The sequence below is a fragment of the Pygoscelis adeliae genome, unplaced genomic scaffold (genome assembly GCF_000699105.1).
Source record: "Pygoscelis adeliae isolate BGI_AS28 unplaced genomic scaffold, ASM69910v1 Scaffold141, whole genome shotgun sequence".
NCBI classification, from domain to species: Eukaryota; Metazoa; Chordata; class Aves; order Sphenisciformes; family Spheniscidae; genus Pygoscelis; species Pygoscelis adeliae.
The window spans coordinates 607,228-620,630 of NW_008824231.1; the positions used below are offsets into that span (position 1 = coordinate 607,228).

The 13,403-nt window shown below is 39.2% G+C and overlaps 1 protein-coding gene across 1 annotated transcript in view; it reads left to right on the plus strand.

Annotated features, from left to right (window-relative positions):
- The window catches only part of LOC103926056 (putative N-acetylated-alpha-linked acidic dipeptidase), a 35,284-nt gene extending 25,993 nt beyond the window's left edge, over nt 1-9,291 (plus strand). Inside the window, exons 13-19 of the mRNA XM_009334865.1 lie at nt 873-940; nt 2,962-3,053; nt 3,855-3,945; nt 4,747-5,011; nt 6,214-6,295; nt 7,980-8,072; nt 9,102-9,291. Coding sequence (XP_009333140.1) covers nt 873-940; nt 2,962-3,053; nt 3,855-3,945; nt 4,747-5,011; nt 6,214-6,295; nt 7,980-8,072; nt 9,102-9,291 — 881 coding nt within the window. The remainder of the gene's footprint in view (nt 1-872; nt 941-2,961; nt 3,054-3,854; nt 3,946-4,746; nt 5,012-6,213; nt 6,296-7,979; nt 8,073-9,101) is intronic.
- Nucleotides 9,292-13,403: the final 4,112 nt, after the last annotated feature.

The following is a 13,403-nucleotide window of genomic DNA, read 5'->3' on the forward strand; positions in this document are numbered from 1 at the left end:
ACTGGGGGATGAAAAGCTGGACATGAGCCAGCAATGTGCGCTCACAGCCCAGAAGGCCAAGCGTATCCTGGGCTGCATCAAAAGCAGCGTGGTCAGCAGGTCGAGGGAGGGGATTCTGCCCCTCTACTCTGCTCTGGTGAGACCCCACCTGGAGTACTGCGTCCAGCTCTGGAGCCCTCAGCACAAGAAAGACACGGACCTGTTGGAACGGGTCCAGAGGAGGGCCAGGAAAATGATCAGGGGGATGGAACACCTCTCCTCTGAAGAAAGGCTGAGAGAGTTGGGGTTCTTCAGCCTAGAGAGAAGAAGGCTTCGGGGAGACCTTCTTGCAGCCTCTCAGTACTTCAAGGGGGCTTATAAAAAAGATGGCGGCAAACTTTTTAGCAGGGCCTGTAGTGACAGGACAAGGGGGAATGGCTTTAATCTAAAGGGGGGTAGATTTAGATTAGATATAAGGAAGAAATTTTTTACGCTGGGGGTGGTGAACCACTGGCACAGGTTGCCCAGAGAGGTGGTGGATGCCCCATCCCTGGCAACATTCAAGGTCAGGTTGGACGGGGTTCTGAGCAACCTGCTCTAGTTGAAGATGTCCCTGCCCGCGGCAGGGGGGTTCGACTAGATGACCTTTAGAGGTCCCTTCCAACCCAAACTATTCTATGATTCTATGATTCAAAAGCTGGGCTGTAATTCATCCTAACCAATACAAATGCACTGACAAGATCACAGGATGAGAACCCTTCTACAGGGAGAATCAGCTTGTTCCTTGTAGAGGGTGTAGCTCTCTAGTCCCTTTCTTATTAACAAATAAAGTCAAGAGGTTTTGGCTGAGTAGAACTTGCTTCTTTGGATAAATAGTTTTTCCTGTTTTTTAGGAAACTACACCCTACGAGTGGATTGCACACCACTGATGTACAGACTGGTGTACAGTCTGACTAAAGAGGTAATATCACTTGAATTCTTTAGCTAGCATGTTCAGTGCTCACTTACTGGATGGGGCTCTGTGTATAAAATATGGTGTCAGATGTTTCTTTCTTTTCTAACTGCAGTACCCCTTTTAAGTCAATAGCTAAGTAACTGGAGCTTTTTCCCAGGAGTGGCAAAGGGATTTCAAACTTATACCTGTAAATTATTAGCTATTCAGGATTAGGGGATTTTTCCACTCCTCCTGTGGAAGTATTCCTTCTAAGAACAAAAGAATAAAAAAATGCCATGAGCCAGAGGACAGAAACAAGCACAAACTTGGCTGCCCAGTCCAACTACTGGAGTGCCCATGGTAGTGGGAGACTCTGACTCCCTTTAGGCAGGGGAAGAAATTAGGCTTGCTACAGTGTTGTTTTCAGCGTGATGTGGCGGGTTTGGTCAATGTGCTCAGCTTCAGTGTATCCTGTTAGATATTGATTGGCTCTGACCATGATGCTCTCACACATATTGGTGTGGCACACAAAATTGAAAGGTAGGGACCTTTCTCAGGAAATAGCCTCACCGCCTTAGACGTAAGATGTTCCTTGCTTTGAGAGAGGGTCTTAGAGGCTGGCACTAAGGGCTTTTCATTTCTGGGTTTTTTTCTGTTCATCTGTATTAAAGCATGAACATTTAATTAGTCTTCTGCGTGTGTGTTTTATATACATAATGTACATTCAACTACTGTATATATGCTATGAATCTACTATATCTGTCTTTATCTGCTGTATATATTCAGTCATCTGTCTTTTCCAGGGTCAATAATTTGTCATCTCTTGGAAGCTGGCATTAGACTGGTACAAAAGTAAAGGAAATGTAGTGATTCAGTATAATCATTTTCTGTCAATTGAAAGACAACAAGTAAAATTTAACTCTGTTAAAATTCGGTGCCCAGATAAAGATACTTCTGTCCTGAACTGCAGACGAGCTGATCACCTGCAGTTCCCATGGTAACCTGTGCTAAGTGCAGGTGTTCAGAATGGTCAGAAAATCAGGTCACCAGAGTCTCAGTTTGGGTACCAAGAGCCATCGTTAAAATGTTGACCTAAATACCAGTAAACGTGGTTGCGTAACCCTTCCTGGAGCTGGGAAGCAGCGACAAAGACTGATGAATGCATGTAACCACAGCTTGTTGGTAGCTGATGTCTGAAGAGAATGCTGATCAGGAAGCGGGTCCTGTGTGATCCCATCCAAAGTTAATCTGTGGCAAAAAGTGTTAATGCTGTTCTATGAATAATTAGCTTCGTGACCAAAAAAGCAAATGCATTAGTTTTATTTTGATCGCTATTGTGGAGTAATTCTTAGATAGTAGATATAGATATTAATAATAAAATAGATACTAATAATCTTTAATAGATTAAAGATAATAAAACCTCAGCAGCCCATCAATAAAAAGGAAAGATGAAAAAATACCTACAGTGTTTAACCTGCACAGTAATCTGGGAGGTAGTCTGAAAAGAGTGATGGAAATGAACTTTAGGATGGTCATGATTTGTATACCTCTGTAGCATCTATGATGACATAAACACCAAGTACTGTACACTTTGCCCTTCTAAGGTTACAGCTGCATCCATGAAAATAATTTTTGTGAACTAAAACAAGGTAGATACAGTTTTGAATTAAGCCAAGACTAAATTGAAATTCCTGCCAAAATGAAACAAAAGGTTTTGGTTTTATGAGGGATTTTCGTGTTGAGTATTTAAATGGCTGAAAATCTCATAAAGAAATATCAGAATGTATATATTGACTTGAAATGTTTTACTTTCCCTGTGTTTTTCTTCCATCTCAAATTACCTATTTTTAGCAAATAAACTATTCCTCTGGAAAATGCTGTGTATTTCAAATGTTAAAATGGAAATGCAGAAAGGTTGAGGGACTTAAGACTGTGACTTATTCATTGCCCTAAGCCATAGGCTTTATGTGATGACAGGTTGTAGATTTGTTGCTTGGTAACATTTAAAATTGTACCCTTTGTCTTTTTTTACAATATACTTTTTCTAGATACCAAGTCCTGATGAGGGGTTTGAAGGAAAATCTCTGTATGAGAGCTGGTATAAAAAAAATCCATCAAGAGAATATAAAGAGGTCCCCAGGTCAGTGACGAAAGAAAATAAACGATAAACGATATAGAGTGTGGGTTTTAAAGAAATATCCACTTGAAAAACTGAGCGCCTAAAAGAAATGGTGTGATTCTCAGCTGGTATAAATTTCAGTGTTTTATTGATTGCAACTGATACACTATTTTACCACAGTTTTGTGAACTTGCCTTTGTAGCATGAACAGGAGGCTTTATATATGAAAAGTAAAATGTTCGTGTAATTTATAGAGATTTAGACAAATAAGGGTAGTATGCACAAGCCAGCGGCAGGCACACAAGGTGCTAAAACAGCAGCTTTCCCTTGCACTTGCTTCCAGTCTCCTGGAAGGCCTCTGAGTTTGGGTGGCTGGGGAGAACACCAGGCAGGTTTTTACAACACTGTCCTTCAAATTTACCAGGGTTTCTCTATAGAATCCCAAAGACTGATTCTATTTCATGGAGGAATGCTGGAACTGTTGTGATTTCTCTGAGTTGAGAGCTTGGGATAGTGGAAGTTCAGTAGGAGAAAGGTCATAGGGTCTTCTCAATGATTAAAGAGTGAGTTAAATTCTCCTCCTGAGAGTTTCATTTCTCTGACCCTGAGAATGATGACTCTGCTTCTCAGAGAATGCAACTGATGAGGTGCACATAATGTAGGGGTCACAGGCAATTCATGGTGTATTGACAGAAAGCATACGAGGGAAAGACTGTAGTGATTGCAACTGCAGAATAAATAATTGCCACATTACTTGGAAGCAAACTAAAATTATACTTTAAGTATTGCCACTCAAGGCATTTCCCTCTTTCTTGTTAAAAGAATAAATAAACTGGGTTCTGGCAATGACTTTGAAGTCTTTTTTCAACGTCTTGGCATCGCTTCGGGCAGAGCACGTTACAGTAAAAATTGGGTAAGTCTGTATCTTTGTAATTTTGTCTCCCCTGTAACTGCCTGAGTAATATCACTAACTGAGCCATTTAAACTGCTAGCTTTTTGGAGCAGTTCAGTTTAGTGTGTCAGAGTGGAGTCCCAGTTCATTACTAGAACTCTATGTGCTACTATAACACAAATATTTAATAAATAAGAATAGTCAACTTGGTGTCAGTCAGACAAAAGGTACTTTGCTCAGGGTAAATGGATGTGCTCAAAATTACCTATGGTTGATGAAGGCTTATGAGTGGCTTATGATGACTTTTGAATGATTTGTAATAACTTATGAAGCTTTGAATTCAAAATGGTTCATGTATTATGGAAAATATGGGTTTGACTCTGGAGCATAATGTGAGATGAGACTAATTGAGAAATGTTCATGGAGCAATCTATTCAATGTGGACTTTTCCTCTGAAAAGGCATATCTGAAGACACAAACAGAAATGACTGTTGAGGTCCAAGCAAAGAGAGGAAAGGTGATCTCACCTTTATTTAGCCAATTAAAAGTTATGTGTCTGTTCTTAGTTACCTTCTTTAGGCTCTGTACATGGTCAGTGGAGAGAGGCATCTCCAAATGACTGTTCATCTCATCATAGGTTGATGTCTAAGAGAGCCACCGCTGAGCAGTTCTTCTCATTTGACTGTCTGTAGTAGCTACATAGGATTAGTGTGACCCGAACACTTAACTGTACAGTGCCTTGAATCCCACAGCAAAGGTTTTCAAGCAAAGCTGAAGTATCCACAGCTGAATAATGGTTTTGTTTGGGTTTGTTTGTTTCAGAATGTAGAAAAATATAGCAGCTATCCAGTTTACCACAGTGTCTATGAAACCTATGAAATTGTGGAGAGGTTTTATGATCCCACTTTCAAGAATCATCTGACAGTAGCTCAGGTACGGGGAGGACTGGTGTTTGAATTGGCCAACTCCGTTGTGCTTCCTTTTGACTGTAGAGATTATGCATCAGCTGTGAGCAACTATGCTCACATCATCTATAATTTGTCAAGGAATCATGAAGAGGAACTGGCAACATACAACGTATCCTTTGGTACGTACATTCTTTCATCACACTCCTCCTCTGTTAATGTTAGCGGTGCCTTATCTTAACGTATGTCTTAGTCATGACCTGGTATTTACCTTGTGCTGTATGAACAGTAAATAAAACAAGGGCCACACCCTCCAATACTTTGAAATTTGAGTATTTTGTCCCTAGCATGCCTGTGTAGAGACTATGCCACTGCCAAGTAGAGCTAGCACTTAACAGTCATGTGTTCTTTGACCTGTGCATGGTTCACTGATGTTGGCAATAAGATAGCTTTGCCTTGGTCCCTAAAAAAAAATCACACTGCTTTGCAGCTTATGGTGTTGGACAATTCTCTGTCCAACACTGATCATAGGATCATAGGATAATACAGGTTAGAAGGAACCTCAGGAGGTCTCTAGGTCAACTTGCCCAAGGCAGGGTCAGCTCTGAGGTCAGACCAGGTTGCTCAGAGCTTTATCCCATCTGGTCTTGAAAATCTCCAAGGACAGAGACTACAGAACCTCTCTGGACCACAGTGCTTGACTGTCCTCAGGGTGAAAAATATTCTCTTTATATCCAGTCAGAACTTCTCTTGTTTCAGTTTATGGGCACGTGATGGCAAGTGCAAGCACCGTGAGAAGTTTGCCTCGGGGCTTGGTCAGGCAGGAATGGTTCATCCCTATGCCACAACAGGGATCTTGTGCTGGCATGTGAAATTTTATTTCATGTTATAGGGGTTCACAATATGCCTCCTGCCTGAGAAGCCTTTATTTTATTGGCAACATATTCTATCCAGTTTAGGACTTGGCTGCTAATGACTGATATCGGATACATGTGTGCGTACGCACATACTCTCAGTCTTTCTCAAAGTGTGTGAAGGACATACCAATAAAACATAGGTTGTTGGGATTTATAAAATCCCAGACCTACCTGAACAGTCTGGTTCTGGCAATCCATGCTCTAGTTTTTGCTGTTTCTGTACATTCTTCAAGTAGCAAACAATAAGCAATATTCACAAAAATACTGATTTCTATTGTCTCCGAGGCAAGTTTTCACACAGAATTAATAGTTTTTAATGTAGGAATACGGGCTCATCTGATTTTCATTCAGTGAGAATTGACAGATCATGATCACAATGAAAGATAAAGCTTTAATTTGAAGAATTTGTTTTGTTAAATGATTCCTTCAGAATTTGAAGTTAAATGCTTCCTTCCTGCTCCCTCCAGATGCTCTCTTTTCAGCTGTGAAGAATTTTACAGAAGTTGCTGCTAGCTTTCATGAGAGACTGCAACAAATAGATATCAATAAGTAAGTTTAACTTTTTTCCTTCCAGTCAAAAACTCCATGTAGTCCTCTGGGCTCAGAGGGCATAGTCTTTACTTGCATTTAGTCCCCTGAATAACCTTGGTGACAAATGACTCTCAGTCATTTGTTTCATTATAAGTCCTTATGGATTCTTGTCTTTAAGGATCTGGTTACTCTAGGAAACAAAGTATAGAAATGTTGAATTAGTGGACATCAGAGACACTGCAGAGCCTGGGAATCTAGCCATGTTAGCTTCAAAAAGTGTCCAAGCTAACTAGTGTCAATTCTTGACAGGTTTTAGTTGAGGAGCAGTGCCAGGATGATACATGGATGTGACTAGAATGCTGGTTAGCATGAGCAGAGCCAGCTCAGGTGTGTAACTCCCTCCAGGTAGAGACACATCCTAGGATTTTGTCGCTGGATTATCATTAAAGAACAAATGTTGACTTGTGGTCTTCGTTTGCCAGCACTCTAGTTTCCAAGATACTGGTACCACTTAATGAAAAAAAAATAGCTGTACCATGATTGTAGTTGTGGCAGGCTTTTTGGTGAGCTTTCCCAAAATTCTATGCACCACCTATGTCAAAAGGCCTAATTTGCACTTGGCTTAATTTATTCTTTATAGGCCATGCCCAGAATGAGAAACCAAACTTCCTTTTATATATACATATGTGTGTGTTATACTTCTTGGGAAATTTTCTTCTAATTTAGCCATATGCTTACCCTTATGGAAGACTAAGTGAGAATAAAAGCCATCTTTTTAATGGCAGCAACTTTCAAGATAAATGTCTTAACAATAATTTCTTGTGTAAAATATGACATTTATGACATGACATGTATGTGATGTTTTCAAAATGGTTTCATTGATGGATGGCCTAAATCTAAGCTTTAATTCAATGAACCAGTTTCAGTTTCTATTTACACCAATGTAAACTTGAAACAATTTGATTGACGGTAGTAGAGTTACTCCAGGCTTACAGTGATATAAATTTTACCATTTTTTCTTGGTGAGTGCCTTTGAAGCACTACAATAAGTTACTTTGGATGTAAACTACCAAACCCACATATATTCAGTATAATCTTCTTCACAGTTCTTTTATTTGTTAAGCATCAGTAGTATGCTCAGAGCTATTCAAAGCATACAGGCACAGATGGTCTCTGCTCTAGGGAATTTACGATCTGCTGTCAGAAAAACACAATTCTTGGATGATTCAGAAGACGATTCTAACATCACAAGGTTCCTGTTTCTCAGATGTTGTGGTTTTACATAAAAATAAATGTGATTTTATTGAAGTAATTTGCTGCTGGCTGACTTTGTGGAAAATAGGGTCTTTAGAAAACTGTGGTACAAAAGAAGATAATGGTCTGCCTAAGCATCCTAATGAACAGGAGATACAGGAATAAGATGCAACATGAGAGAAAATACCTGAAAGTCTCTGTCTTCTTTGACACTATTCCTTGGCCTTTAAAAGCGGCTTTAAGAGACTTTCAGGTTATGAACCAGACTGTCTCACATCACAGATCAGCATAATTCTATTGTGCAGGTTAGCTGACATGGGCTGTTTTCTGTGGGCTACACTTCAACATCTTGAATCTAATGTCCTTCATAAATCCAGAGTTTACATTGGGGATGGGATGAGAATGGGCCGAACACTACAGCTAACATATTCGTCTGTTTTCTTTTTAGCCTAATTGCTGTCAGATCACTAAATGATCAGCTCATGTTTCTAGAAAGAGCTTTCATTGATCCTCTTGGATTACCTGGCAGGCCATTCTATAGGTAAGAAAGGCTTATTTTTCACTTTCTGCATGGAGTACCCTATGAGAATTCTTTTAAGATTGGCAGGTCTTTAAATGGAATTGTAATGATTTTATTCAACATGGTAAAAGTCGATTAAACAGCACAAATAAGATTGAAAAGGGAAAACAACATTAGGGAAAACTTCAATGAGATACACTATATAGAATGAGGAAAAGTCTTGCTGGAAGCCTATTCGGGTCAGTAAACTCATTTCCATTGATTTCAGTGGGCTTCTAAACAGATTAAAAGTTTGGCCCTGGACTCAGTTCAAGTAATTTCAGTGGTAAAGGATCTTTAGGAAGTTATTATTATTTGAAAGTGAAACGGTATAATTGAAGTAGCTACAATTTGATCGATTATAGCAGAACAGTCACGCTAGCAAATACAGTGTAGAGGGCAGTGCTTGCAACAGCAGTGAAGTGAATTCAGTAGTTCTCTCATCCAGTTCAAGAAGTAAATCTTGTTTGAGAGGCAGAATAGTCAAGTCAAGTCCAGCTTTTTGGTCCTTCTACCAGTCTGCATAATTCAGAACAGTAATCTTTCCGCTAAAAAGTAACTGTAGAAAGAGAACTTAAGATCTACAGTCCTTACCCCTCATAGCTTCTGATTAAAAATCTGTTGAGAACAGTATCTCATTAAAGCATCAGCTTTCCTACCTCAAAGCATGCCTATATCTGTTGGAGATTGTGATCTGTGAGAAAAGAAGCTGGCTTTTTTGTATCTTTCCATTTCATCTAAAATGAGGGAAAGGAAAATACTTTAGTCAACTTTATCTCAAGTCTTCTTAGCTATAAAGTTCTGGAATTCACATGGAATACTCTAGCTTATGTTATTTTCCTGCTTCATAGATTATAGGTACTATTGCTGCAATAATCTTATTTATTTACATCTTCAGTGTCAAGAATTTAACAGGTGATATGGAAACAGATTAGTTTTATTCAGAAAATAATATGTTTTATTTTCCTAATGCAGAATATTGTTATTTTTTTTCCCTCAACTTCCCTACAGACATGTCATCTTTGCTCCAAGCAGCCATAACAAGTATGCAGGAGAATCATTCCCAGGGATCTATGATGCCATGTTTGACATTAAAAACAAAGCTGATCAACATGAAGCCTGGGAAGAAGTTAAGAGGCAGATTTCCATTGCAGCCTTTACTGTGCAGGCAGCAGCAGGGACACTGAAAGAAGTAGCATAAATATCAACAACATAATCATCAACGAAGACCACGTATGACAGTTTGCAGAAGTCTTAAAAACAGAGCATTTAAAAACACTAGGAGGATTATTACAAAGAACACAAAATCCAAAAAAATCTTTTTCTGTGCAAATAATGTACCCAAGGGGAATGCATTTAGCAATGTTAACAAGGTAATGTACTCAATTCGGAGAGCTCAGGCTTTAGATAACTTCTGAAGTGAGAGTGAAAAAGTTTCATGTTTTCTCTCAGCTTCATATTTTAAGAATCGCTAACCACTGGATTTATTTTCAGAGCTTCGAATTTTGCTAGCTTGATTATTATAGCACTACTCATAGTACATTAGGAAACCAGAAGTCATTTCATGTGTCATATCAGTTTCTAATTTTGTTGCTGACTTTTTATTATTTACCTTGGAGTTGCACAATTATGCTCCAAGATAGCCCTTTCAGCTCTCCTTTTATACAAAGAATCACGTATGAAGATGGGAAAACTGTCACATACTGTGTGAGAGATTTATAATGATAATAACAAGTTTTGGGCAGCCAGCCCAGAATATTCATCCATGACGTTCTTCTCTTCACATGCTGAGTCTTGCAGCTGTTTGCAAATAAAATTAAGCAAGAAGTCTCCTAGTCACCAGAGTAAAAACAGGGCAGTATATCGTCAGACGTATAATCATCTCACAAAACATGTCTTTCGAGATGAAGACCCACTTTTATTCTTTTATCCAAAATCTACCCCTGCTATGCCTTGTCCATATCAAGGTAGTTTTAATATGAAGGCAATTAGAAGCAAAGAAAATTCATCATGTCCTTAGTTTGAAAGGATACCAAATTATTGCCACCTTAGTAGAGTCTGTATTTCTGATTCTGGTGTGCAGCTTACTCATATGACAGTCTGCTCAAAAGACTACAATGGGACAACCAAGATCAGACAGAGGAGACTCAGAAAATCAGATCCCTTCATCTGACACTCTGCCACTAGAGGATTGCTAACCTCTTGCACAGCAAATATTTTGTGTAATTTGATTTACCATTTCAGCTGAGGCCTCCAACATGTCTTAGAAGACTGTCCCATGATCTGATGGATTTCAGTGTCATGGTAGATTTTTTTCTTTTCCATAAGACCTCATTTATTCATAAATATTTCTACTCTTCACATTAAAACCCTTTAGGCAAGTTACTATAATTAAGTCATTATTTTACTTAGCTGTTGATGTTTCTCATAAAATAATCCAGTTTTCCAGGTAATGGGAAATGCTCTTACACCCACAGTTATTGCTCAGTTATTTTCACATTTTTATGAAAGTTACTGGAGTAAAACCATGGAGGCATGTCTTCCCCCAAATCTAGTTGCACTGATGGGAGACATTGCTGTCTCTAACTATTTTATCGCTGCTGGCTGCTCCACTGCTCTGTTTGCCTATGGAGAATCCATCTCTGAAAAAATGGGTCAGGTTAGTCTAGATCATCAGTTAGGCTAACCCAAAGGATTTTGTCTGCAGCAATCAAAGGAATGATAACACAAATCCGCCATGCAGAGCGGGGCAGCGATAAACAGCTTCTGTTGACCAGGTGGATACAAAAAGAGTATTTTTCTATTGCCAAGGAGGATGTATCCAGAACTGAAGCAGCAAACAGCAAAACTGTTGAGATCTTTCTTTTTCTCGCCCAGAAGACATTTTAATTTTTTAATCTCTGGCCTAACCATAACATTGTTTCATTTAAGTTTAATTAGGGCCCTTTTTGGCAATAGCTGGCAGATAATATGTAATGTCAGGGCCCAGGATCTCACAAAATACAGAGATAGTTACACTCTTAAACTACAGCAGCATCCATTTAAAAAAAAAATCTATGGTCTGTCCCCTAACCACTGCCGGGAATAGGATATAGGGACACAAGTTCTCGCTCTCATATTGACTCTGTTCCCCTGCGCACAGAAAATTCAAGGCTGACTCGTCCAGAGAGAGGAGGCACCCAATAAGGCTGGTTGTAACGCAGTGGTTTACGTGATGTTTTGGTAAGGGGGGATTCAAACTGTCCAGTGCCTTTTCCCAGATTTGGGTCTGCTTTTTGACCCATCTTTGTTCAGTCCAAAACACAACCTGCAGTAGTTTAATTTTAAAAGCAAATGGAGCTTTGCTTAATTTTTTGAGAGGAGAAGATCCTCAGATGGACTCAGTCCAGCTCTTTCCCCAAGCCCTAACCCAGCCATTTATCCAAGGGATTTGAATACATTATGCTCCATGCTATCGGTTGGGGTGTTTCCCCACTCACTTGTCAGCACGAAACTTTTCTGATCTCCATTCTGAGAAGCCTAATGCTTGGTGCTGACTTCTCTTGAGACAGCCGCTGTGATTTTTATCCTTAGCTTATCCAGCATCATCTTGGATGTTACTGACCCCACTACAGAAAACCACCACAATTTTCAAAATTGTTAAGATAGCCCAGCACTCATTCTGTTTTTTTCTCAATATACTGGTCTGCAACTTGTGCCTGTTCAACAGCTTCTTCAAGAGCTGGTAAGACATCTTTGCATCTTTATCTGGGGCTTGCTGAGAGACAGAAAGACAGACAGCAGATGGCAATAATGACAGCATGATACGTATTCCATGGTACGCTGTCTGCACTTGTAAGTGTGTGCCTCAGACTCCTTCGTTTCTGTGAGGAAGGAAGCAAAAGTGTCTAGTTCCGCAAGCCCTAAGTTAGACATGGCAGCATCTAGCATTTAGACATGTTCTGAAGTTCTTGATCAGTTTTTAAATTTAAAATAAAGATGCTTTTTAGTCTTCGAGAATTTCTATGAAAATTCTGATGAGAACATTCTTCTCGCTAAATCATTTCTTATTGTCAGTCTTCTATGAAGTCTAGATATAGCCACTGCAGCCTTCAGTTCCTCAAAGACTATTCCAGGCAGAAGTAGCTGATATCATTACTGGACAGCAAAGACCAAAGCCTATGTAGCTAATTGCTGAAGCTACATGATTTGTAGTCAGCTGTCCAAGCTATATATCAAAATATATGCATGGATGCATATGCAACTGTCCATTTCCTGTATGTGTCACTAGGATTATGAGTTCTAAACAAAAAGCAAAAAAAAGAAAGAATAGTTGTGTATGCACTGAGAAATGTTATTTCACATGACCCATTTACTAGGATGATACAAAGAAGGAAGGATCACATTTCACATTTATGAACAAAATCAGGCCAGCTGACACGTGCCAGCAAATGAAGACTTCTAGTTCCTACCAGACAAGTGGGGAACAATGATTAAATAAATAAGTAATATGCATTAAAAGCACTGTCTGTTAACAGGTTCTTGCAAACTTTGTAGCTGCACTGAGAAACATTTCCAGTCCGTTGATTCTTAGAGCTCAAAAAACTGTCTGAACCAGCCACATGAGCAAGGAGGTGTATGCTATGAAGCAGTCTACTAAGGAAAGGCAGACAATGAGAAGCCAGATACAGGAATAACTACTTCTAAGCATCTGTGTTTTTTTGTTAGATCTGCCGGGGTATCTCAGGGGCATAGCTCAAGCCCCGAGTGTGAAAGCCTTTCCTGTACAAGAAGTCAAGATAGGGTTTGTGTGCTAATTCTCCTTCAGCGAAGTAGAACTTCAAAGAACATTAAAAAGTCTTTTATTTTTAGACTTCTACAGTGAGTTGAAATTCACCCTTAACACTGCCAAAGTGCTGTTGACCAGATTAGCTGTTTTGGCTCTCGAGCTTTGATGTTATTCCATAGGAATTGGCCAACAAAGACTGTTGAATTAAGTAAAAAAAAAAAAAATAAAAATCAGTTGTTAACAGGAACAAAACCCAAAATCAACTAAGTGTGTTGAATTTACAGTTTATTGATCATCTAATGTGAGTCAGTTGTTCATGTAACTACAGATGTTTTCAGCTAGAGATGGGCATCAGCAGAGTTGTTTACTATAATCAACTTTCAGTTCTTCTATTTTCTAAATATGCTGTAATTGATACTTGGAAGAACTAAGATCCTAATTCCAGACAGCTCCTTGCAAACGCTCATTTGGCTTTTACAGTTACTGCAGAATGACTCACAGAGTCATTGATTTATATACAGTAGCAGATGAGAATTACAAGACGA